General features: G+C 42.5%; 1 protein-coding gene across 2 annotated transcripts in view; it reads right to left on the bottom strand.

Annotated features, from left to right (window-relative positions):
• EPG5 (ectopic P-granules 5 autophagy tethering factor) overlaps window positions 1–23,766 on the bottom strand; it is a 57,591-nt gene extending 33,825 nt beyond the window's left edge. For both annotated transcript variants that reach the window (XM_065656271.1, XM_065656272.1), the window contains exons 1-16: window positions 23,684–23,766; window positions 18,457–19,398; window positions 16,442–16,685; window positions 15,439–15,575; window positions 14,723–14,830; window positions 13,886–13,959; window positions 11,464–11,572; window positions 10,864–10,978; window positions 10,099–10,249; window positions 8,981–9,136; window positions 8,465–8,622; window positions 5,093–5,247; window positions 3,862–4,002; window positions 3,476–3,640; window positions 2,196–2,318; window positions 372–631 (exon numbers count right to left, since the gene is read on the bottom strand). In XM_065656271.1, the coding sequence (XP_065512343.1) occupies window positions 372–631; window positions 2,196–2,318; window positions 3,476–3,640; window positions 3,862–4,002; window positions 5,093–5,247; window positions 8,465–8,622; window positions 8,981–9,136; window positions 10,099–10,249; window positions 10,864–10,978; window positions 11,464–11,572; window positions 13,886–13,959; window positions 14,723–14,830; window positions 15,439–15,575; window positions 16,442–16,685; window positions 18,457–19,398; window positions 23,684–23,737 (3,092 nt within the window). In that variant the 5' untranslated portion in view covers window positions 23,738–23,766. The remainder of the gene's footprint in view (window positions 1–371; window positions 632–2,195; window positions 2,319–3,475; window positions 3,641–3,861; window positions 4,003–5,092; window positions 5,248–8,464; window positions 8,623–8,980; window positions 9,137–10,098; window positions 10,250–10,863; window positions 10,979–11,463; window positions 11,573–13,885; window positions 13,960–14,722; window positions 14,831–15,438; window positions 15,576–16,441; window positions 16,686–18,456; window positions 19,399–23,683) is intronic.
• Between the last annotated feature and the right edge of the window lie 3,092 nt (window positions 23,767–26,858).

Genomic DNA, 26,858 nt, shown 5'->3' with positions numbered 1-26,858 from the left:
CTCCTCACTATTTTCTGAATGCTTTGCTGCAGCCCTGCTAGAAAAAGTCACCTGTAGAACAACCCTTTCAGTAAGTGTGGTTAAAAGTTATTCCTGTCCACGGCAATCACGCTAATCCCTTGGTTTCAGTACTATTTCTAATGACTATTTTGACTCTAACACACAGAGGCAAAAAACAGTATTAGCAAAATAAAGAAAACAGCACATTGTTTGAAACTACAGCCCCTGAAAGACTGCTCAATCCCTTGCACCAGAAGTCCTTTGTTCTTTAAACACGCATAAAGATGTTAACAGACCTCAGCTCATCATCAGGTAAGTTGCTCGGTCACTGGGGCCATCCACGCACGGCAAACATGAAAAATCACACGTACCTGTGACCTAACGTGGTCATTGCCAGTGCCAGGTAACAGCCGAACGGGATGTTGGCTTTAACAGCCTTCAGGAGGGGGTGAAGCGCGACCGACTCCATCATGTCGAGCGCGCTGCCCGAGGTGGGGACCGCCGGCCAGCCTTGCCGCATGCCGCAGTCGTTTCTGTGGAGCTTTAACCTCAAAATCAAACCCCAGGCCCACTGGTTAAAGGAGGTCTCTGGTGTTTCTCCATAACGAACAATGCTGGCTAAGTAGGAGACCTGGAACAAAGCAGCAGGAAGGGGAATGAGAGGAATCGCAGCCATAATACAGCACGAAGAGCACCAGAACAGGACTTGGGTCAGCTTGGATGAGTTTCCTCCTCTATCACAACACCGTGACACTAGATCAGAGCAACAGCAGTTATTTTTCAGACGTACCTCATAGCACCTTCAGTTAAGGTTACGTGAGAACTCTGTTTCTGTGGCCTTGATTTCCACCTCCCTTCTTCCCCCACCCACCCCTTTAGTAAAGCTTACCAACCTATAAGGGTTTGGCTAAAGTTTTCCAAACTAGATACCGGTCTCGGATTAAATTTTATTTTTATTATTTAAAAAAAACCCACACACCCACACAGAACCTTCAGTAATGTTTAAGACTGCTAGTGAGAGGAAAGCAAAAAATATATATACATAAGTAACATATGTCAGCAAAGAGCCTAAAACCTGGCAGCCTCCCCCCAGAAAGAAGTCTGGAATGTGCACAGGCAGAGTCTCTGTGTCATGTACATGTGTCCATTATCATGAAGACCCTGTCTAGATCAAAAGAATTATAAATCTTTTGGAAAAAATATTGTACATGCTCTGATAGACCAGTACAAGTTGCAGAGCTGGGAGTCAATGCAGATATTTCATCCTCTCTGAGTGGAGGTACAAGAATCTAAGCGTTATTTTCTCTCAAGTTCCAGTTACAAGCTCATGCAAGTTAGGACAGATTCACCAATATAAGGGGCACCAAGGCAGAAACAGGCTTAAAAAAATAACTCGTCTAGCTGGCACGAGACAACAAACCATGATTAAGTAGTGCAGAGAAACAAGTCAGAAAAGAGCAGATACAATAAAGAACATTCAAAGTGTGGAAAGAAAAAACTGGGGAAAAAAGCACCGGGAGGGAGAAAGCACTGTACAAGAAATACTGAGAAGACAAAGCACAATGCAATATTAAAAGCTCTGAATAAATAAATAGAAGCATCTTGGACTGAATAACCAAAAACGGGATTTTTAACCTTGATCTTCCTATCCTTCCATTCCCCTTCTGTAATTGGAGCCATACCTTCCTCCGTCACCAGCATGCTGTAAAATCAATGTAATAAATGTTTGTAGGATGTTCAGGTAACACAGCACTGATCACTACTGAAAAGCTCCTAAAAAAAAAGAGTCTTTAAATAAGTTAACACTACGAGCTGGAGACACAGGAAGGATGTCTCTTACATTCACCAGTAGTAGTAGCACTTTATTAAGCAAGTACTGTCCAACTCCATATGAGTAAATGATCATCTGCAAGAACAGTTTGCAACTAACCAACACAGGCTGGATAATAACGCAAACCAAAAAGGGGAAGAAATTTACAATTTCTACATCTCACACAGATGTTCAACCTAAATCTAACAGTTTCTTCAAATAGGTCTGTGGATACAGAAATACTGAGAGTTGGTGTAATTATCATGTTTTAGCAGTATCAAGATAGCATAGCTTCAAAAAGATAAGCAAACAAGGTCTTGGTCGGCAGTTTTTCCTGTCTATCACTATCAATAAGCTATTCCCTGTAATTCTGAAGAAGAAATACCTGGTTTATGCTTTCAGAAATCAGCCCAGCATATGGTTTCTGAGAGAGATATTTCTGATATGCTTCCAGGACCATTAATGCAACTTCAGAATGGACAGCTGGATCCAGATGAAGAGTATCCTCCTAAAAACAGAGTGATATCACAAAACTTCGCCTCATTTAAAAGGTCTTTACAACTGTATCATTCAGTTGCACTACAGAGAAATAAATCTTAATTTGAACGGCCAGAAAGATATTAAGGATTGTAATACTTAGGCAAAATCTTGGCTCAACATTGAAGAATAATGAGCTAACAAAAACCTAAAGAGCTAGATTATTTTCAGAAAAAAAGTGACCATAATCACTTCTCACATGCATTTTGTGTATTTATAGCAATTGATCCAAAGATCCATAGATGACATTTTAAATTGCGTAGTATAGACACTTGAAATCTTGCCCTTAAAAGCAAAACAAGTCAAAAAAGTATCATGTTTTTTGTATCGAAGTATAGCAAATTGTCTTATCAGCAGCCACATTAAAGAACTATTTTTCCCCATACCAAAGGGTACAGACATGACACTGTTATTGCACAGTGAAGACCTCACAGTTCATTCTTTTGTTTTCATGTGTCATCAAGAAACAGGGAGAAAAAGTAAGGCAATCTTGATGTACAAGTATCAGCACAGGGAAGTGTTCAGTACGATCAAATGTTACAGATTACAACGGATCACTGAACACAGGCGGCAGAATTTTTTCCCCCTAATTTTTTCAAGCTGATAAAACATTCACCCTCCATTGGTTACTGAACTGATGGAGCTCCAAAAGTAACCCATTCCATGGAATATTTTCCAATTATTTAAATAATGCTCAGGGCTTTGAAATCTCTAATTTCAATCATTAGTTTTCTTGCACTGTGAAAAACATACTGGGATACCAGCCTGCCAACTACAGTTACACCAGGCTCACACATTTCTTGGAGGATTCCTCTATTTCTGCAGCCACAGATATCTCAATCAAGTGACGCACTAAAATTGTCCTGTCAGATGTTTCCTCTTGTTTAGAAAGAGGAAACTCCTGCTTAAATATCTCTTTAATTTCAGCACTACGAGAAAGCAAGACAACCAAACCTCAGGCAGAACGCTGTAAAATTATTGATAAGTTCCCACCCTATGCCATCAAGTACAACCATCATATAAAAGCACGTAATTAACTGTCTTCAAATTAAATTATAGTCTCAGGTTGAGTAACACTTTTATTCTGTAAAACTGACCAGGTTCAGGCCTCCTGTTTTTAATACATACATGCTCACCGAATCCCCAGTTCAGCCCTTCCAAGATAATGCAGGCTAGTTTATTCTCCACTGTCGTTAGATTGTAATTTAATAACCAGTTGCCAATCAGTGCTATCTCAGATGAAGAAGGCTTCCACAGGTACAATGGCAGTTCTTTAAACAGATATAAAGACACCTTTGAGGGCAGAAAAGAAAAAGGTCTAATCAGTACTCAGTATGGAACAATAATCAGCATTATGCCCTTCTAGCTTAAAGAGTAATATGCTAAAAAAAAAAAAAAAAAACCACCAAACAACAAACCATGGGCAGGTCTTTAACATGGTCCATTCATACATAGCTGTGTCTTATAACAGCTTGTGTGGCCTCTAGTTTTAAGTGATGGACGTTAGCACTTACCATCCCAACTTTCTCAATGGTGTCTCTAACTCGATCCAGCAGTACAGAAATAATCTGTGTATGGATGCTGGCAATCGCTCCCAAGAGCTGTCGACCGACTTTTGAAAATGTCTCTCTTGTGGAAAGACTAACATAAGACACCTGAGAAGATGAGTAGAGAGGAGTTACTGGTTGTAGCTGACCTTCACTAACACCGCAATAAAACGTCTTTTGGAAAATACAGAACCAAATTGCTCTTGGTGATTCTGGACAAAGCTGATAAACGCCAATATTAAAACTGAAACTGATTGCCTTAGAAGATAAGAAATTATTATGTCACAGTGCCAAAAACAAAGTCCAAAACTAAACACAGGCACAACAATGCCACACACACAAAAACAAACCTACACACCACAACAAAAAAACCACTATGTTAGGGAATAGACCACCCTAGCTTATTGAATTATCAGGCATACTGCTCTTACACAAATTGTGTAGAAACTGTTCATAGAGAATTCATTTAGCATAACTAAATTTGCTTAGCAAGCTGCGAACTTCTGAACTTTCTCCCTTGTTAAACAAAAACCTCAGAGTCTTCAAGCTAGAAGATGAGGGGAGTTGCATCCCTGGAGGTAAGTAGAGAAGCAGAATGGCATCTAAAACTAGACAAAACAAAATAATGTTTTGGTTATTGTCAATAACTTATTTTCTCCAGCCGCAGGTGTAAAATGATAACTGAAGGTCAGAACTTTGAGTGATGCACTGGGGGCAGGGGCTTGGGCTGTTGGGGTATAATTGTCCAAGTTTCTTTTCCCTGAGGATCTCTTTTCAGGAGGCACCCAGCTCACACTGCTCTACACTGTAACTTGTGAATAAATTATTTAAGAACAATTCCTGGAATTCATGTCTGAGTCTGTGTATCAGGAAGCCTACGAAAACTTCCTTAACAAGCATACAACAAATTTCAGAGCTATAAGTTAGACCTGTATGAGAAAAATAAAGCAAAATAAATTTATTTTTGTTCATTTGTTTCACTCTGGGTGGGTCTACAGAAAAGCTGTTCTTTCTCCCAGAAAAACATGCACTTGAGAATATTTTAATTCAGTACTAGATTATAAACTTCAGAAGTAGCACTTTCTTGGTTCCATGGTAGAACAAAATACAGAAGCCACGCGTGTTTCGCACCTTCCGATGCTAGAAAGGAAGAGAGCACATTCATCTTTTTCCTGAATGAGCCAGTAGCATTACCCACCTCGTATATTTCCAAAACTATGATCCTAATAAAATCCTCATCAACATCAGCCCGTTTGGTTTGTGCCATCTGAGCAAATGTGGTGAGTAGACAAATTTCTTCCGAGCAGTTCATTGATTTGAGATACTTTTCAAAATTTTCAAGGTGCGCTGGGTCTAGAAAAAAGTCAGATGAAAGAAACATGACAAAAGAAGTGTTACAGGACACACATCGTTAATACCTATACATTTATTGACAGCCCAATCCCAGAAAAGGAATCAAGGACAAAGGAATCATCATCACTGGGTTAGTGTCCTCTCTTCAGAAGTGGCTGGTATCAGCTGCTTTAAAATAAGGTGCAAAAACCACCGTAATATGTAGAGAGTCCATATGATTTAGTAAATACACTAACAATTCATAATGAAAGCTAAAACAGCTTCAAGAACAGCTGGAAATCAACTTTTAATATTATTTTAACTATGCAAAGTCAAGCATCCACAGGAAGAACTGCTTCAATCTTTCTGCTTTTAAAAAATGTTAGCATGGTTTTGGCTTCCACACATATCGGAGCAATTAATTCCACAGATTAAATCCAAATTATATGAAAGTATTCTAATCAGAACGCAGTCAAGAGAAGACTAAAACTAAGCCCATCCAAGCACAGCAGAGAAGTTTTGATCAAGTTGAGAGCTCTGTCCATTCCATGATTTCAAGCAGCAATTTAACTGGGGAGATCATTCTATGCTAATTACAAACAAAAGTTCTTCGAGCATCTAGCCCTGGGCCTAGGTTATTTTCAAGAGTTACAAGGAAAAGTTGGTTTCAGTTTCTCAGACTCAATACAAGAAAATTACTGAACACACTTGCTTGGAAAATATTTCTGAAAACAGAGAACTCAAGTTGCACAGGACAGGAAGGCCAAGATGCTTTCACTTGAATTCAAGGCAGGTTTCCTCTTTAAACCCAAGTAACATGTTGCCAAATGAAATAAATATTTCAGCCCTCAGGGTGAGGGACAATAGGAAGGGAAGGGTACAACGAAACCTCAACAGGACTTGAAAAGAATTTTTATTTCCTCCAAATGACTTTGAATAGAGTCTGTGCAGTGAAACAAGCACTGAAAGCTGCATTTGAGCTGCAAAATGGTTTGGAGAGTGGTCTGCTTTCTCTGAAGTATACCATGCCAGTAAACACTGTTTACAGTGACCTTATCATAGCAGTTGAATATCCAGAAGCAGCTCTCATGGTGGTACTCAACTACTTAATCTGCATAGGCACGAGCTCAGCTTGTTTGCAATTAAACACTTCCACTTAGGTTACATTCTATTTTAAGGGCTTTCAAGAACTTTGCAACTGTTCTTCAACCTGAGAAGGTCAGACTTGTACAGCCAAAACATCTCATGAACAGTGTGATAGAGGATTGTGCAATTAAAATGAAGATTTTTTTTCCATACAGTAAGATAACCCATACTCTGATGGATACAATAAACACACGGACGATGTCCCATCCGTTCATCTCCCTTTCCTAATGCTTCCTTTTACCCTTATATCACAAGTTACAGACCACTGTGTGTTTTGTTGTTGTTTGGGGTTTTTAAGGTAATGCAGAAGGAAAAAAAGACTATATCATTACTATATATAAAGGCATTGCTTGTCAGTGAAGATGTGTGTTCCACAGTGAATTTATTAACATTTGGTCCACTCAAGAATACCCCAAGTAACTGGACTTCCCATATTTCCCCAGGAGGTCATTTTATATCTGGTACCTCCCATAGTCCAACATTGTCCTCGTAAGTGCAGCACCATCACTGCACTTTGTTTTACAATGTTATTTCTACCTCTCCTTTAAAAGCGACTGTGCTCCCATCTCTGTGCATGCAAGCCTGAATCTCTCATCAAATACCAAGGCTTGCTAACACACCTGCAGATTCACCACTCCTAACACTACTTAAACTTAATCTGTGAAGGGAATGAAAAAAGGTTCTCTCCCAAAATAAAGTTCATGCCATGATCTTTCAGGGTATGAATTACAGGAAATTCAGTCAGCATTATACTCATAAGTGTCAATCAAAAGAAGCTATTTAGGAACATTAGATAGATTGCACTGAAAGAACTGTTGATATTCCCTGTCTAGACATTTGTGAAAAATAGTATTGTGCTGACATAATCCATCCAGGAGAATGAAGAGGATAAAAATATCCTGCATCAGCATACCAGGGACTTTAAAACATAAAAGTTAGCTAGAAGCAAACAGAAGCCTGAACAAAACAAACAAAAAATGTGTTTGTTACTGTCAGAGCTGCAACCCATCACATCATATTATATCATCTTTGCTTGAGATGCAGCAAAAATTTATAGTAAAAAAAAAAAGTCCTACTGAAACAGTGTAACTGCAACTGTTTTGGCAGGCAAGTGCTAATCAGACCAGCACTTCACAACGCGTACCCTGCTACAGGCTTGATAACCCTCTCCCACTCTGCGTAAATTGCCTTAAATGTCAGCTGAGCTTGCACAGAGTCAAGACACTCAGTAACCTCTCAAGATTGCCATTTTCTTCTGCTTCTCCATCAAAAGACTTGGCTGATGTGGTAACAGCTATCTGGGCTGCCGGCTAACTGAAAAGTAGAACTGATGGAGTAAGATTTGCTCTCCCTGAAGACATTAAAGAAGCTGTGACGTAGGGAGTCACTGTTTTGTTTACCTGTCCCCCTTTCAATCACATCCTGAAATATTTTCCATGAAGAAGGCAGCAGAGGGATAGTGTTCCAGTTGGTTTCTAAATAACTCTGCTAGAGCTGAAGGCACCACAATCAACGTGGAGAAGAACACAGGACAGAAGTCAAGGGGAAACAGAAAGAAAAGGTGGCATACAGGACAAGAAAAGCATGAAAAGAAAGCTTGGGATACAGGAAACACCTGTAGGTGTGGAAGATAAGCACATCTCCCATGACGTAAATTACTGAAGCCCAAACTAGCAAGCTGGCGGGGTGGGGCATGGCGGCAACAGTCAACAGCTCACAAAAAACCCTAAGTGACCCAAAATTCTGTATTTCAGGATTTAAATCTCACTCTCCAAATACTATGAAAGGTCGAGCTGGGACCTGATACAAGAATACACAAGATGTACCTACTGCATGGCACTTTCACAGCTCTCTAAAGCAGCCAGTAGCAGTCACTGTCAGAGAAAAAAGTAAAAGGACTGTACATACAACAATTCCCGTTAAAATTTGAGTTTGGTCAAAATACTGGAAGCCCATGAACTGCCCAAAACATTTCTGAGGCCACGGGACAAGTTGTGCTGCTGCTAACACAGCACAATGAAATCTGCAAAAAATTAAACCCACGGCTAATGCAGTAGTAGCTGAGAACCGGTTCTGAGTGAAGGAATCCAACCTTTGAGCCTTTGTTTGCAGTCAGCAGCTTGCAGCGTAGAGCAGAGCTGTTCCTGGTGCTCGCTGTCTGCACAGTGCATGACAAAGAAGAGCCTCCAAAGCATGTCGCTGGATAAGATTCCATAAGGCATCTCAGACATGAACAACCAGACTCCCAACCTGTTGGATTTGAAGAAAACAGAAACAGTTTCGACTTGATAAATCCCAGCATTTGAAGAAAGGAGACATATGCCCACGTCTCTGCCATATAACAGAATTAGGAATATGAGGATGTGTCTTAGCATCTCAAATTCTGAGTTTAACCTCATTCTGAACTGAACAAGTCCCCAGAACTTCTGCCAGATCCTAGAATTCAAGGCATGATTTCTGCCATTCTTGATACTACCAGTGTAATGAAAAATCCTGCATATTGCAGCCTTGCCTAAAGCATTAAGTATTTAAAGCTACTGCAATTCCCAGTTTGAAATATCTAACTTCTCCAAGATGAAGCCAGTATCAAGCACATGGGACAACCTACCTTTTTGCCTTCAGAACATGTAGAACAGCTCTAAAAAACAGCTCATCAAACTCCAGTTGCAATTTTTCCACAGAGTAGGGATGCGCTACTGTTCCATATGGTTTATTGCTGCTAACATACTGGGCCCAGTGGTCACTCACATTGCAAAGGGTCATCCTGCACAGCAGAACAAACAAGCCAAAGAAGGAGCGTTCAGTGGTGTCACCACCATATAAAAACAGACGAGTGCAACCAGATCAGAGTCTAGTCACATGAGACATGTTCAACACTTTGTCCTCTGGTTCCCAGAGATTCCCATATAAATAGCATTTCCCTCCTCTCTTCAGACAGGGCTAGTCTGAATTTCCTGTGTTACCTTTCTTTGGCTTTTCAAGCAAACAATGCACAATACTCTGTTACACTAAATTAGTTTGTGTCTGAACTTTGGAGCCTTAAGGTAATCCTGTATGATGAAATGGCAGCAAAAAGTTCATGCAGGAACTGAGAAAGTTACTGCTGTAAGAACACAAAGGAAAAACATGGATTTTGTTCCTGGTTTAACTGTATCTCCCTTGAAAATACACTCATAGAAGCCATATAAAATGACTGATAGAGCTTTAAAAATAAAGAGCACATTCTATGTCCCAATCACATTTGCGTACTGCAAGAACATGACGATATCAAGGAGCAAATCAAAAACACTAAAACAATTCTGGACACCAATAGAAAAAAGGCAGTTACACGAGTTATAAAAAGGGGTGATTCAAGAAACTGTTGGGTATCAGTGACCTTCCACAACAAGACAAGCACATCACTGATGGAATCAGCCTGGTGTTCCACAGCTCACCAGCTCCTTTGTACCCACAGCGTTCAGTTTAGACTCAGTTCCCCACTTCACATGCAGCTTTAGAGCCAAGGACTCAGATTGCAGCCTCCCAAATCAATCCTAAACTAACTCTCAGAGCAAAATCTACCCAAGAACTGTTAAGGGTTTTTTTTGTTTTGGTTGGTTTAGTTGGTGGAGTTTGGTTTTATTTATTTGTTTGGTGGCTTGTCAGGGTTTTCTGTAGCAGCTCTAAACTTTAAATCAGACTATATGAAAAAGATTTAATCGTATCACAGAGAAGATATTCTCTTACTTGATCAGCTGACCAATTCGCTTCACAAATTGTCGATACCGTGCTCTGTTAAATGTTTCTAGCCCCGCAGAGAGAAGTTCCACTAAGGAGTTTGCAAAAGCAAAAATCTTCATCATCTCCTGGGGAGTTGTTTTTTCAGGAAAATAAGCACCTAAGACCAAGACAGAAAAATAAGTTTCAAAAAACCATGTGAATCTGAATTTTTTAAGTAACTTAACATGGACTCAACACAACAATTATCATATAGCTGGCAAACAGCTCATTTTTAGTTAACGGATTTTTTTTTTTAATGAAATGAACAATAAATACCTGTTAAGCATAAAAGTACAAATAACCTATGCAGGTTGTAAGACCTCTAGCAAGAAATTATCTTCCTGCACTTGTCCAGAGATTTAGTAAAATAAAGAATTAGTAAATAATTGCAGAAAAACCACTATAACATTATAGCTAAGACGCAAAGAGGAAAAATTAGTTCTGAAAGCACATCTGTGAGTATAACTACCGAGCAGATCAAAACTAAGGGAAAGGACTCCAACGTTTTCCATGATAGTAGTGCTGTTAAGTTTTTAAGTTATCCTAAACACATGGCATACACTTCCATCTCATCACACTCTCACCTCATTCGTTTAGTCTGTGGGCTGTTGCATAGGCTCATTATTATTTCACTCAAAGATTCTTATAATGCAGTAGCATTCTTACCAGTTTTAGTCATCAATACAATTATTCTAAGCAAAATGAAGAATAAGTCTTTAGCAGCTGATTTACCTCCAGACGTAAACCCAAGGAAATGCTGAAAGAGTTCATGAAATGGAAACTGAGACAACAGGGAAATCAAGTCATCTTCTGAAAGCAGAATCCAGCTTGTTTCAGGATCCTCATCCTATAGACAGATACAGTGGCTTTCAGTAGCTTTACAATAAACATGTGATAAAAGGGCTTCACTATTATAGTAATTACAGGTTGCTTGTAAGAGGAAAACAAAGAAAGCACAAATGAACGCTCTTTCACATGCACGACCTCCTAAATTCCTCTTCTGTCTGTGTTTCTACACAAAAGCCCTCATCATCAGGAAACAGAACTATGTTAGTCCAACCAGCTTCTGAACAGAAGCACCTATTCAAACATATGTCTATTTCCATGTACCTTTTGCACACAATAGCCGAAATGTTTAAATTCTATCTGTTAATACTCATCCTTGGAAGCCCCACTATCTACAGTTGTATCACAGAGATAGAAGAGGAGCAAAATAGAACTGAGTTTCATATTATGCGTTTTAAGTGAACAACGCAATTTTTTTCCATTTCACAAAAACAATACAACAACCTTGAGCAAAAAGCACAAAGGGAAAAAAGTCCTTTGCAGTACCTCTTCTCCTCCTTCATCCACCAGGGTCCAGTTTCCAGATTCTTTCCCAGATGAAGAGGAACTTTTCCTTTCACTTGGTTTCATATGGCACAGGAAATCAACTCGATTTCTGATTTATAGAGAAAAAATCAAGTTTACAAAAAATTAGAAAATTAAAAATTCTGAATTGTCACCTTTTAGTTAAGAGAAGATATTTAAAAATCAGACGCAAGGACAAGAAATTAACAAGCATGTCAGAAAGCTGCCTGGCAGAAAAGGACCTGGAGGGGTTGGTCAACAGCAGCTGAACATTAACCAGCGTGTGCCCAGGTGGCCAAGAGGCCACCAGCATCCTGGCTGGTACCAGCACTGGTGTGGCCAGCAGGCCCAGGGCAGGGACCGTCCTGTGCTGGGCACTGGGGAGGCCAAACCACGAATCCTGGGGGCAGTTTTGGGCCCCTCACGCCAAGAAAGGCCTTGAGGTGCTGGAGCGAGTTGAGAGAAGGGAACGGAGCTGGTGAGGGGCTGGAGCACAAGTGTGATGGGAGCGGCTGAGAGACCTGGGGGGTTCAGCCTGGAGAACAGGAGCTGAGGGCAGACAGGGACACAAAGAAACGGCCTCAAGTTGCACCAGGGGAGGTTGAGGTTGGATCTGGGGAACAATTTCTTCCCCAAAGGGCTGTCGGGCATTGGAACAGGCTGCCCAGGGCAGTGGTGGAGTCACCACCCCTGGAGGGGTTGAACAGACGGAGATGAGGTTCTCAGGGACATGGGGCAGTGCCAGGGGTGGGTTAACAGTTGGACTCCATGATCCAGAGGGTCTTTTCCAACCAAAATGATTCTATGAGTCTAAATGTTTCTATGATAATCTGATATCCTCCAAGACTTGCACCAATCTGCGGTTTTCAGTAAATGATCTTCCAAGCAACATTCTGTATGTAAATTGCCATCAGCCCTGTGCAGCGAGCACATTTAAATATGCAAGAAATAACACTATTCTTGCCCATGCGTAAGAAAAATCCTTTTAAAAAAAATCAAAATAAGGATATCCTATTTCAGAAGAGGTCCTCTACACCAACCATTTAAGGTCATCACCTGGTGAGTCAACAGCAAGATGAGTGCAGGCCAGTTCAACTACTCAACTTTCACAGCTGCTTTAGCTGGACACCACCACATTAGCAAGACTGGTCTTGGGTACCCTGAGCTACCAGTGATAAAGACCTTGCAGGAAACAGTTGCCTCAAATCAAGCCAGCTCCAGTTCCATGTATCAGGCCACCTTAAGCCTGGGATGCTAGTTTTCAGACTCTGTACCGTATAAATCCTTAGTTGTTCACACATATACTAGCAAGTTAAACGAACATACAGAAAGGTTATATAAAAAGTTGAAATTATAACATGCAACTTCCTTCTGACCAGAAATGGTCTGGCAGAACTCTGCACACAGTGCCAGAAAATTCCAGCACAGTATCACCCTCCTGATCAACTTGAATTTATACTCTGATAACATGAACATAGCACAAGTGAAATCCAAGTTTTATGATACTGATTTCACAACCCAAATTCAGAATTCTGACTTGTTCATGACACGCAGCAGCTGTAACAGAGAAGCACCAGCACTTTTAACAGAAAGTACAGCTATTGTGGGTGCTCTGTGTCCTTCTATCAGCAACTATCAGTGTCACTCCATACAACGTGAATTATTCCTTGTTCCAAACACAAGCACCAAAATGCACTGGCAGTAGGCACACCCTCGGGATATGCTTGGTTCCCCAAGCAGCTCCACACAGGAAATGTAAAAATAAAATCTTTTCAAATAATAGCCTCCAATAAATAGGACCCCCACTTAACTCAAGGTCAGACTATTGATAAAGATCACAATGACAGCCCTAAATATCAGCAGCTTGATTGTCTGACATTAAAATCTGGACAGTGAGGGAGCCAAGTTGTATATTTTAACTGAAGCACGTAACAGTTTTCAATCATGATTGATTTCATTAACTAGCTTCTCCAAGCACCATTTATTCTTTCTAGATAAAAAAGGATGAAAAAAAATAAAGCACAACCAGCATATACATCAATTTAACAAACCCTTTACTCAAGGGCTTCTGTTGCAGAGACAGTATAACAAACAGGCCACCACAAAAGGCAAGAACTCTAAGAATTCACAGCAACACAACATGGGTATCTCAGTTGTCACAAGCTATTTGACAGCTGAAGGCAAGCTGCATCATTCTGTGTACAGCAGAAGAACGTACTGCCAAGGCTGTATTTGAAGATGAAGGAGTAAAAAGAGTTTGAATTTAAATGGTGAATCACTTGTTTGTGTCTGCTTTTATGATTTTGCCAAAAATGAATTTTCAGGCTTTCACAAGTAGATCTGGTGTCATGTTTTCTACTCTTAAATAATCATAACAGATTTATAAAATCACATCCATACTTACTTGACAGGAGACATAAGCAAGGCAAGAGATTGCATGAAATGAAAGACACCTGATGGGTTATCCAAGACTTTGATCTGAAATTAAATGCAATAATCTAGGTAAATCTAAATAAGTAAGAGAGAGAACAAAGTAGTTTTATCAGAGAAATTAAAATTCTGAGTTTCACATTTTTCACTAGTTTTTTGTTCAGACTAAAAAGTATCCATAAAAGACAGTACCCACAACCTAGCGAACATATTGATATGGTAAAATACTGGGAGATTTCAAAAAAAAGTACTTAGAGAAATTAAAGGAAAAAAATGCACTCCACACACAGCACAGGGGAAGTCAGGATGCTGCCATTTTACGTTAATGGTTGGATTTGATGGTCTCAAGGGTCTTTTTCAACTTAAATGATACTGTGGTTCTGTTCTATCCTTTTATTTCATTATTTGCCTTCCCCCTGTTAGTGTAATTGCAATCCTTTTCCTACTGCTAGATTTGAAACATCTTCCCCTCTTGGAGGAGCAAAAATATTCTTTGCAAGAACACCCTGGTGCCTTTGGATATTTGCTCTCCCTTTGATCTATGCAAAGTAAAAACCCTTTCCCTTGCCCATGAAATTAGCTAACCAATGAACTTTCCATGGAAACCAGCCGCATTTCAACATGCAGGATATAAAATGGTTGGCTAAGAAGGGTAAACATATCCCTTCACAAAAACCCCTCACTGGTACCACAATTCCACACACCTGGAAACACGGTGTCAGTCAGGAGGGATTGACAAGGCACAAGACGTTCTCCTACCCACTCCACCCCCACTTCCACTTTCTGACAATAAAAAACGAAACATTCACACCTGAACAAACGGACAAGCCCATTCGCTGATCCCAGCCGGACACCGTAGGATGTGGTTGAAGATGAAGAGATGGTCGCCTGGACAGCCAATTCTTTGCAACACAGACACCTAAGAGGAAGTATACTGGAAACTTGTAAACAATTTAAAGGTTCCTTCCTCTATAGTCTTGCTGACTAGCGCAATACTGTTTCTTCATTTCTCTTCCCATGCTTTCTAGCAAACCTCAATTTTCAGAGCGAGTTACAGGAGAACAATATTTAAAAGTCTGCTTGCATGGCTTATGAGCCAAAAGCTGTTTTCTTTGGTGTGGAAAAATTAATTACCTTACAATTGCATTACAAAGTAATTTATTTAGATATCAGCAAGAAGTTTTTCAAAAATGAGAAGTCTATATAGTTTTGCTTTCAAAATAAGTAAAAACATAGTGAATATTGAGTGCTAAGTCCACTTTGAGCAGTGTTGGCTGCTCAGGTGCCAGTCCTCATTAATGCTGCTGACCTCCATTGACTTCATTAGACAAGGGAATTCATTCTAAAGAGTCACTAGCAGATTCTATTCCTCAAGTAGAACAAATTAAAAAAAAAAAACCAACACAAAAACCACCACAACACTGCATGTGGGACTGCAACAGGAACAGTAATATTTCCAGAAATTAGTCCTGAATTCATCCCATATGTTGGATCAAACTGATCTATCCATGCTTACTCCCTCCTCACCAGTCTCTGCAGCCACAGGAGAAGGTCACTCTGAAACTGAGGATCTTCGATAACTCTGCGAGTGAAACTGAAAAGGACGCTGATACATTCCTTCAGCTGGCCCATGTCTGAAGAAAGATTTTCTGACTGTTTTGAAACTGTAAATTAAAAACAGAAATAAGGAGCTTCGATGAGCAGTTCTCAGAGTAACAACATAAGTAGTGGGTTTGGGGCTATATAGAAAGCTTGCTCTCTGTATCTACAGATACCGAGATATTTCAATGCAGTTACTTGCTAAATTGGACAAAGAAGAACACTTATTTATTTTATCTTATAATTAAGCACTGGGTCCTAATTACACAAAGAACACACTATGGTTACTCTCATAACAAGTTTATGTTGAGGGAAGACCTTTTAAGAACCATCATTTACTATCCATATAAACTATCTGGCAGTTGGGGGGTAACGGGAGGAGGACCAGAAAGGATAAATATCCAGAGTGGGAGGAACACTTCAGCTAAAAGATTATATTGGCCCAAATCCAAATAAGTAACACACTTAGGATGAAAACAAAAAGAAAGTTTTCTAAGTATTAAAGCTGTGAGATTTCAAATGGCCTTCCAAGAGGAGGTAAAACAGGAAAAATATCCAACTGTTTTTAGAATTGTGCATAACCAATTTGGAAAAGGGACTGTATTATACATTGCCTTGATAACAAAGGGTTGGAATCCAGGTGTCCCTTCCCACCCAGTGTTCCTCTACAGTAATCAGTGACACTATGAGGCTCAGACAGAAGAAGGTACTCCTGCATTCAGCTTCCACTCTGGGTGAACAAGTTAAGAGAGGTGGAGACTTTCCCTGCAAGAAAAGAGTTTCACTGATCCCCACATCAGACCAGCAGGTTTTAGTATCAGAAGAGAAACACTCCAGTATACAAATTCCACCACAAGCCTTCAAAACTGCAGGTGAACAAGGTGGTGGGCACCCTAAACATCCTGGGGAGCGGTCTAGACCAGCAACACACCTTGTTCTTGCTGCTGAAGAGCCACTGATCTCAGCAGGGACGAGCTGCTGAGCAACCTGTAGACATATGACTCCACCTGCAACCGGGACAGCACCGAAGTGTATGAGTGCAGCGCCAGTGTCTGATGGACGTGCTCCGCTTTGGCTTCAAACAGCTTTTTGAGCTCCCCCAACACACTTTCATTCAGCTCCACTGTCTGGTAGCGATGGTGACCTGTCACTTTGCACTGATCGGCACAGACACCCTGAAGAGAAAGCAATTATTTTATTTAAGTGGTTTGTCATTTTGTTGGGTCGAGCATGCTTACAGAAATTAATCTTGACATAACCATCCCACCAACAGATTTCAAAGCTTTCATAAAAAGGGCCCCTTCACAGGTGGAAAAGACAAACATGACAGAACATCCTCCATACTTCTTAGAACTGCTGATTACTGAAGATTCATATCCCTGACTTCTGAAAAAAATTACTCTGCAAAACCTCAATAACTCAGATGTAGAAAGAGATATGACTGACTTGTTTGTATCACCGATAGATGTAACAAAATGAGATCTCTCTACTCCCAGCCAGTGCAACTGCTTCTTAGTTTATAGATTTTCACAAATATTTGGGTCTGATACTTCAAAGCTAAGACATGTACCGAAACAAGATAAATATTTTTCTAAACTGCTAGAACTGAATATTTTTAGCAAATCTCCATTGTACATTTAAAATTTTCAGAAATGAACCGTACTCTTTCTCCCAAAATGGAATTAAAAGCTGAGGCCAGTCTTTGTGTGTCCTATCCCTAATTCTTCAGCACAAGAAAACCACAATACATAACATTCCTGTTAATTCTTTTATGCAACCAGAAAGCATGCTTCAGAGGCAGCACTTTGGAAGCTTAGCTTTAAAGTAACCCTGTATTTCCTAGGTGAGTAGTATAAGAATTTTAAATTGGTATAAAGGTAACCACTGTTCTGGACATAGAATAAATACATAGTGAATTGAGATGGAAAAAAACAAGTAGCAAACTTAGCCAACTGTATGATGCCCAGTGGGGATATAAAAGTGAAAACAAAACCACTTTCAGTGTAGAAAGCAAGCAACACAAAACGGAGAGTCCAGTGAGGTTCAGTGTTATTCTCTAGTAAAAAGGAAAAGATTTAAATCCATTCAGTGGATGTCTCTTTAACATCTCAACTCCAAGGAACTCCGCAGGAGAGGCACTGCACTTACAGAAACAACAGGAAAAGCCACCACATACACAGGTATTATACTTAATACCCCTGGACAGTTTTGATGATGTGTTGGGTATAAGTGAATCAGAGCACCAGTACAATTTCATTCACTCCCACTGTAATGTCCAGCTCCAAAAATCAGTTACACAATGATTTTGAGGCAAAATTTTTGTGATGTGTGAACCAAAGAGCTCCCCAGTCCCTTCTGGTTTGCAGACACAAATGCTGCAGAGTACCATGACCACCCTGGAAGCAGCTAAAACCACAGAGCTACAGTTCAAAATGGGTGGAACTTGCGTTCCCTATGCTTTGAGCAGCAGGGTCACCCATGAGCGTAGCGTGACTCGAGCTCCTCTGCAGCTGCCACCTGTGGCAGCAGGAATGATGTCAGCAAAAACTGTCTCTATGGGCAGGCCAGATGGGACATCACCGCTACCATCATTCAGAAGTCTTACTCCACCGCATATCCCTTGCATCTACCTGAAGTGGCACAAACTTCACCAACTCTACAGGCAGAACTGGCTGTACACAGCTCATTCTTAACTCCAAGAGATCACTAACAGAGATCCCCCTATCCTACACTCGTCAGAGTTCAAAAATCAAACAACAAAATGTCTTAAATCTCAACAGAATGATAGGCTGAAGTACCAGGGGTCAGTGGAGAGACAGAAAGCAAAGGCAAGCATCTTTTTTAGAAGAAAACATAATCAATACAGTAAACTTGACAGCAAGTAAAATTAATGTCTGGAATGACATCCAAATAGTTCGGGTTCAAAAGTAGCTTCTACAACAGCACCTGCACAGTTTTCTGTTCTTCTTTAAATGTCCACAATCTTCCCTTGAAGTTTTGACAGTCAGCTGTCATAGCCTGCAGCTCTGCCTCAGCCAGCAACAGCTGCTTCCTGCAGCGCAGGTAGTTGAGGAGCAGTTCGTAAAATTCGTGCCTGTCCTGATGAGCAACACTTTCGAATTCCTCTGCGTAGGATTCAACGTTCTCCAACCATGAACACGGCTCAAAAATTTTCAGCTGTTCTCTGGTAAATGGCACCAGTTCTGGTTCAGTTGGGAGCTCTGGATAAAGCCTTTCATTGTGTGACAGTGGTTTAACTGCTATTACGGTTGGTCTCTCACGGGACAATTCAGCCGACAATTCTGGATAAACTGGTTTCAAACCAGAACGCTGAATACATGTTTTGGGTTTCTCCAAAGACAGCTGTGAGATACTAAAAGGAAGCTTCTCAGAAGAACGGACAAGAGGATTTTTAACATCTTGTACGTTTTCAGTTCCTTTGTCCCGTACAAAGCCCACTGCTGTCTGGGAGCCAGCAGCACTGGAATGAAACGTGCTACTCAGCAAATCTGAGTTTCCTGATCCGCTTGCAACCACCTCCACAGGGCTGTGAGGTTCGTCAAACTTGCTTTTTGCACTCTTCTCAACATCTCTCCCACACTCCTCATGGGAAGGACCAGCTTTGAGCTCTTCTGTATCTGTGGTGGGCTCTAGAGTTACTGTTGAAGACCCTTCATTTGCTGAAGATAAACCACTCTGGGGGATGTCGCACACATCATTTATAGTTTTTCCATCTTCTACATCATCACTGAGACAAATTTCTGTAAATTCTCCAGGATGTTCCACTTGCACTTTACTGGCTTGAGAAGATACTTCTGCCACAGGAGGGAGGAAGACATCATCAGACTCTTGTATCTGGGTCTCCTCCCTACATTTTTTCTTTTTTTCCTAGGAGAAAAAAAAAATAATAACAGAATGTCACTACCAAGTGAGCCTCTCCCTCTCACATCCCAAATCCCACCACCACCAAAACTAGTATTTGTCAACCCCACAACTCCAAAAGCTCTTAACACATTAATTTTCACAATATTAAAGGAAAAAACTAAGGTACCAAACAGATCCTTGTTCTTTAGCTGCCCTTTAAAGATGGTCTATCAGTGTATATTTTCTTAGTCAGTTCTTGAACAACGTTTCAACATTTCTATGTAAAAAGCTATAAATAGTACAAGAGAAATGTTTAATTAACATATAAAATAATCAAAATAACAGGACCATGACTTCTAGAAAGAGTCATTGGATTCCACTCTATTACCAAAAAACAAAAAGTTACCTTGTGATTTGTCTAAGTTATACAGAAATACTTTATTGAATGGAATAATTAAAAAAAAAAATCAGAGCAGAAGAGTCTGGAATGCACTCCATAATTACATTTTAAAACCATCACAACATCTTTACAATTACTGAAATAGCTATTTTCATTAGGTATTACACACCGGAGATGTAGAAAAATTTAGTGGTGACATCAAAGTAGTAAACCAACTGACCATTTTTAAACTGAGATCAGTTTCGGGGTAAATAGTTCCCATAAACCTCATCTAAGATGTAAATTCGCCTCCCTCCGAAGGCACAGTGTGGCAAATAATGCTGCATGGGAAATCAACAAAGATTTTGTCAATTTGTAAATCATTTGCCAATTTATAAAACAAAAAACTGGCCACGTGTTTTGCCAATTTGTAGATTGTGTATACCTACCAGTTTATTAGGAGCAGAAGGGAGAAGAGTTACGTTACAACGCTTCCGTTTTGGATGACTCAAATTAATATAACAAAGAACACAGCTGAAATTAGGAAAAACTCTCAATATTCCTCCAGGACTGGGGAAAAGATTATAGTTTTGGAAACGTGCTGAGAGTATCACACACGCTTTCACTAAGCAGCTGACATGACTTGGCCTTCTGAGAAGGCATCATGAAAACAGCCCAAATCAAGGCCCTAGCTAACCTCGATCTCAAGCCTAATTTTACTCCAAACATATGTTCACAGCTCCTTTACAAAATGGCAAAGCACTAGCTTTGCTTTCAGACTGTGTTTTCCAGTATATTAAAACCAGTAATCACAAGTTCTGATCACAAAGCAGCTCTGACACACTCCAAGCCTAACTAAAGCTACAGGCGACAGGTTAAAAATAGATCAGCACAATTCTTTAAACTAGGACTTGTTGTTATAATAAACATCTCATGACAATTAACTCCAAGTCAGTAATTTCCATAGGACACTATACCACTAAATCATTTTTCTTGACTGTGTACTTGAGCCTCATACTTTACAAACACATGCTGGCTCTTTTCCCTCTACAGTCTCAAAGTTCCCTCTTGCAGCTCTTGTACAGAAGAAACCACCTTTATCTTTCCGTAGCATCCTGTATTCCTCCCAAACGCCACTGTTAGATAAAATATTTGGGTTTAAAATTTACAAAGCGCCTTTCAGTTCTCAGTTTCCAAGGCAAAATCCAGGGATTTCATCTGAGAAAGGTTGCGAGAAATGAGGTTCTGAATTAATATGAGGTTTGGCCTTTAAGTCAAAGATGACACCTGCTCCTTAGCCTCATCCCGTGCCTAACCGCTCTCCAACCACGTCAGTAAACAACAGCTCAACCTCCAAGGACACTTGCTATTTTTCAGGAAACATCTCTGCAGTAACTGAGTGCAACCCAATGAGATGCACACAAACATACACCATCATGTTCGCCAGTTCCATGTTAACTGTTTTTGCCACCTTGCTGTGTTTGAATCACTCTGGTGTTACAGGTGCTGGACAAGCTCAGCTTTGGGGCTCCTATTTTCAGAAAGCCCTGGGATCCATTACAGAATCACAGAATGACCCTCCTTGATATGCCTTGAGATGGCACCAAGGATAAGTTGTTCCGTTCCTCTACTTGCCAGCTCCATGGCTGAGCCAACCCTTCTCCCAGCTCACCAGAATTTCAGCTTTTCAAAGGATTATCATAGATAAATCATAAATCACGCCTGTTCCCGAGGCACAGGAATGGTAAAGTCCTCAGTGTGCCCGGACCACAAACTGCATCCTCGAACCCTCCTGCCAATTAACAGAGCTGAGCACAATAACAGCAACAAAAATATCAGGAATGGGTCATGTGTAACACTGAAGGATTCTGGATTCTCACACGTGACATTGCCAGCGAATTGTTTCACAGTGAATTACACCTGTAAGGGATGGCCAAAGACAGGAGCTGCTGGAGTCACCATACACATGTTGTTAATGAGCTATCAGCGTCATCTGTGACTCATCACCGATTCTCTTAAGCAGCAGCCCTAAGATCTGACTGCCCTGTGTATGACATGGGGCTGAATCAAAACAAAAACAGTGACACATTCTTCTGGGAACGCTTTTCCCTCCAGTCTTTACTTGCCTTGAGTTTTGACACTTAGGTCTACCTTTTCTTTTACAGAACAACGGACAATTAATTAATTAATTTATTTTCAGAGGGCTTTGAAAGCCACAACTTCAACCTGAGAGCTGCCCAACAGGACGACACATTTGGATCCCTGGCGGTGACTATCTCTTGCTTATCTTCCTGCATGCTTGCTTAACTTTCCTCCTAATTTCTCCCCCTCTTTTTTCTTTGTTGCTCTAGCTTTAGGTGTGAAAATGAAATAGATTTACTCTGTCTTTAGGCATAAAAATAAGATCGTTTACCAGCCTCTGACCTCATTTGTGTCTTAATCTCACTCTTGGAATCATTTTTGAACCTTCCTGAGTCCGAAATTGGACTGGAACCCCACAGCCATGCAGTTTACAACATGGAAAAGGTTAAGCAATTAAGGTAAACATTTCCTTTTTGACCGAACTCTGAAGCGAGATATTTCAGCTCAAATCATTTCCACAAGCTACTGAAATTCTGCGTAGCACAGCTGCAAGGAAAACCAAGCCTTCAGAAAGCTGTAGACACTAACATCATAAGCTAGGAACACACTCACAAGAGGATTAAAACTGGGGAAGAGTGATATTAACAACTAAAACACCAGCTACTGAATAAGAAACGGCATCACTTGCCAAACACAGCATCAAGTTTTCAGCATTTCAAAGACAAACCTATACATGTGAGATGGAATCATGGAATCATAGAACGTCAGGGACTGGAAGGGACCTCAAAAGCTCATCCAGTGCAACCCCCCCGCCGGAGCAGGAACACCCAGATGAGGTTACACAGGAAGGTGTCCAGGCGGGTTGGAATGTCTGCAGAGGAGGAGACTCCACAACCTCCCTGGGCAGCCTGGGCCAGGCTCTGGCACCCTCACCGCGAACAAGTTTCTTCTCATATTTAAGTGGAACCTCTTCTGTTCCAGCTTGAACCCATTGCCCCTTGTCCTATCAGTGGTTGTCACCGAGAAGAGCCTGGCTCCATCCTCCTGACTCCCACCCTTTCCATATTGATCCCCATGAATGAGTCGCCCCTCAGTCTCCTCCAAGGTCCAGAGCCCCAGCTCCTCAGCCTTTCCTCACACGATAGATGCTCCACTCCCTTCAGCATCTCCGTGGCTGCGCTGGACTCTCTCCAGCAGTTCCCTGCCCTTCTGGAACTGAGGGGCCCAGAACTGGACACAATATTCCAGATGCGGCCTCACCAGGGCAGAGCAGAGGGGCAGGAGAACCTCTCTGACCTACTGACCACCCCCTTCTAATCCCCCCAGGTCCCACTGGCCTTCCTGGCCACAAGGGCCAGTGAAGAAGGGCCGCCACCCCACACTATAACAAAACACTGCTAAATGTTTCTATAAGCTCTACAGGTTCCCCAAGGGCAGCTCCAGCCGCCTCACTGCGCAGGACTATTCGGGAAGGCCAAAAGCTATAGGAATAAAAAACTCGTTTACACCGTTTTACCCGCCCCCTGGCTGCCAATTACTCTAAACCTTGTTGCATCGCTTCAGAAAAGCACAAACAGTTATTTTAGAAAAACATCCCCCCCCTCCCCTCCCCCCCTGCTTTCAACAAACGCGGAAACACCGCCCAAAGCAACCACGAGCAAACGAAGATAAAAGAGCGACCCCAAACCGCTTCACCAAAGTCCCGCGGGGTGTCACACGCACCCCCACCCGCACCGGACCCCCCCTCAGCGCCGCTCACAGACCCGAGCCCCCTCCCCGGACCCCGGGCCGGCGGAACGACACCCTGAGGCGCCCCCCGCCGCCCTCCCCCGGCCCGGGCCCCCCTACCTTGGGTCTGGCCCTGTCGCGGGCCCGGCGGGGGCCCCTCACGGCCTCGGCCATCCCCGCTGCTGCGGGCCCGGCCCGGCGGGGCGGCGGCGGAACGGGCGGGCCCGCCCCCCGGGCGATCGCGGCCAATCGGCAGCGCGGCAGCTACGGGAGGGACGGAGGGACAAACCGAGTCGCGGCGCGTCCGCTCGTTTGGTGCGGAAGGAGTTTAATGGGAGGCGCTGGAGCGAGTTGAGAGAAGGGAACGGAGCTGGTGAGGGGCTGGAGCACAAGGGTGATGGGAGCGGCTGAGGGAGCTGGGGGTTCAGCTGGAGAACAGGAGCTGAGGGGAGACAGGGACACAAAGAAACGGCCTCAAGTTGCGCCAGGGGAGGTTGAGGTTGGATCTGGGGAACAATTTCTTCCCCAAAGGGCTGTGGGGCATTGGAACAGGCTGCCCAGGGCAGTGCTGGAGCCACCATCCCTGGAGGGGTTGGACAGACACGGAGATGAGGTTCTCAGGACATGGGTTGGCGCCAGGGGTGGGTTATGGTTGGACTCAATCTGGAAGGTCTTTTCCAACCAAAATGATTCTATGATTCTAAATGTTTCTATGATAATCTGGTTCCAGTGTAAGTTGGGGAATGACCTATTAGAGAGCAGTGTAGGCGAAAGGGACCTGGGGGTCCTGGGGACAGCAGGGTGACCATGAGCCAGCACTGGCCCTTGTGGCCAGGAAGGGCAATGGGACCTGGGGGGGATTAGAAGGGGGTGGTCAGTAGGTCAGAGAGGTTCTCCTGCCCCTCTGCTCTGCCCTGGTGAGACTGCATCTGGAATATTGTGTCCAGTTCTGGGCCCCTCAGTTCCAGAAGGACAGGGAACTGCTGGAGAGAGTCCAGCGCAGCCACGAAGATGCTGAAGGGAGTGGAGCATCTGCCGTGTGAGGAAAGGCTGAGGAGCTGGGGCTCTGGAGCTGGAGCAGAGGAGACTGAGGGGGGACCTCATTCATGGGGATCAATATGTAAAGGGTGGGTGTCAGGAGGATGGAGCCAGGCTCTTCTGGGTGACAACCAGTGATAGGACAAGGGGCAATGGGCACAAACTGGAACGCAGGAGGTTCCACTTAAATATGAGAAGAAACTTGTTCCCGGTGAGGGTGCCAGCGCCTGGCCCAGGCTGCCCAGGGAGGTTGTGGAGTCTCCTTCTCTGCAGACATTCCAACCCGCCTGGACGCCTTCCTGTGTAACCTCATCTGGGTGTTCCTGCTCCGGCGGGGGGGTTGCACTGGATGAGCTTTTGAGGTCCCTTCCAGTCCCTGACATCCTGTGATTCTGTGATATCCTCCAAGACTTGCACCAATCTGCTGTTTTCAGTAAATGATCTTCCAAGCAACATTCTGAACAATGTAAACTGCCATCAGCCCTTGTGCAGCGAGCACATTTAAATATGCAAGAAATAACACTATTCTTGCCCATGCGTAAGAAAAAACCTTTAAAAAAAATCAAAATAAGGATATCCTATTTCAGAAGAGGTCCTCTACACCAACCATTTAAGGCCATCACCTGGTGAGTCAACAGCAGGATGAGTGCAGGCCAGTTCAACTACTCAACTTTCACAGCTGCTTTAGCTGGACACCACCACATTAGCAAGACTGGTCTTGGGTACCCTGAGCTACCAGTGATAAAGGCCAGTGCTAAAGGAGATGAGGTTCTTAGGGACATGGGTTAGTGACAGAGTCTTTATCAACAGAGCTGTTTTCATGTGGTAAATCATGTGTTGGCTTGCAGGTACAAAAAGGGAGAGCTGCGTGTGACTCTGCCCGAAGGCAAGGTGCCCAGCATCTATCCATGTTACTCTTCTTATTCTGTTATATTTAAGCACTTGTCTTATTAAGGCATTTGTTTTCTCTCCCTGGAGGGCACCCGGTGTCCCTAACACCAGGAACTTCTATAAGGGTGTGGGAGGAGGCCAGACCCCCCTATAGATGTTTGGGAGGAGGCCAAGAGTCTTCTGCACCTTGGAAGACAAGCAGGCAAGGGAAGGAGCTGAAGATAAAAAGCCATTTCAGCACTCATGGGCACACAGACTTGCTTCCTAGTAGCTCCATGTCTGGACACTCCTCTTCCAAGACAAAGTGCGCTTGGCTTTAGGTCTGTTCAAACGGTTGGTATGTTCAGAACCAGCACCCTTATTTTGGGATAACTTATGTGCATTTTGTGAATGTGTGAGCCAAGTTTCAGCCTCACTGGGGACCTCTGCGTCCAGAAAAGCCTGACACCATCAATTGTGCTCAGTCAGCTGAAAAATACCAATAAAGAAACCGTGCAATGTATTGCAGAGTAGATAACCGTTGCAGGGGAGGCAGCCCTATGAGACAGTCCTGCAGTTTGTGGCACTTTTTCTCATGCCAACACTGTGATGTTTTCTCCCATAACTGTCTTGGTTCTGAGCAAATATTGAAATAGAGGCTGAGCAAGGATATGCTCTTGTAGGTTTCCTTCCAGGAGAGGAAACTTGCACCACCCAAACATCCTAGGGTGCTTTGAAGGTGTACCAGCCCCAGCCTCAAGAGAAAGTGAACACGAAAGCCACATTTTTAAAAAAAAAAAACACCACCACACACACACACACAAAAAAATAACCACCACAGAACCATATCCAGCACACACAAGTCTCAAACTTATTTTTAAAATATGTATTTAAAGGACTACGACTACAGCAGGCTCCTTCAGAAGAATATTTGTACACTTGGTCATTTGGAAATAAAATAGGACAACTGGTTCCCTGACACATGCACTTCAATGCAGCAGGACAGATGTTAAAGCTTACCGAGATCTTCTCCACACAAGGAAACGCAGTAAAAGCCCCAGGGACCAGTGGGCTTAGGCACACACTGAAGTCATGGAGATTCAACTTGAAGAAAATCACGCAGCTAGCAACTCCTGTTGCTCCAAAGTCAGCGGGCAGCAGGTTTGTGTGCTGGTCCCCATATCCCCTGTCCCCGTGTCCAGTGTTGTTAGACACTGAGGAGCTGTTAAGCAACACTGCACACAGGGACTTCAGAGAGACCAGCAGCACAGAGGCATGTGAGCTTCTGAGTCAAAGCCATAATCATATATACAATAACAAAAAGGGCACAAACTTTGAGGAGACCTGGTCAGAAGATGAGTTTCACAGCTCCAGCCTAACACTAGTA

This window comes from Caloenas nicobarica, chromosome Z, assembly GCF_036013445.1.
Source record: "Caloenas nicobarica isolate bCalNic1 chromosome Z, bCalNic1.hap1, whole genome shotgun sequence".
Classification (NCBI taxonomy): Eukaryota; Metazoa; Chordata; class Aves; order Columbiformes; family Columbidae; genus Caloenas; species Caloenas nicobarica.
This window is presented reverse-complemented; position numbering and strand designations above follow the sequence as displayed.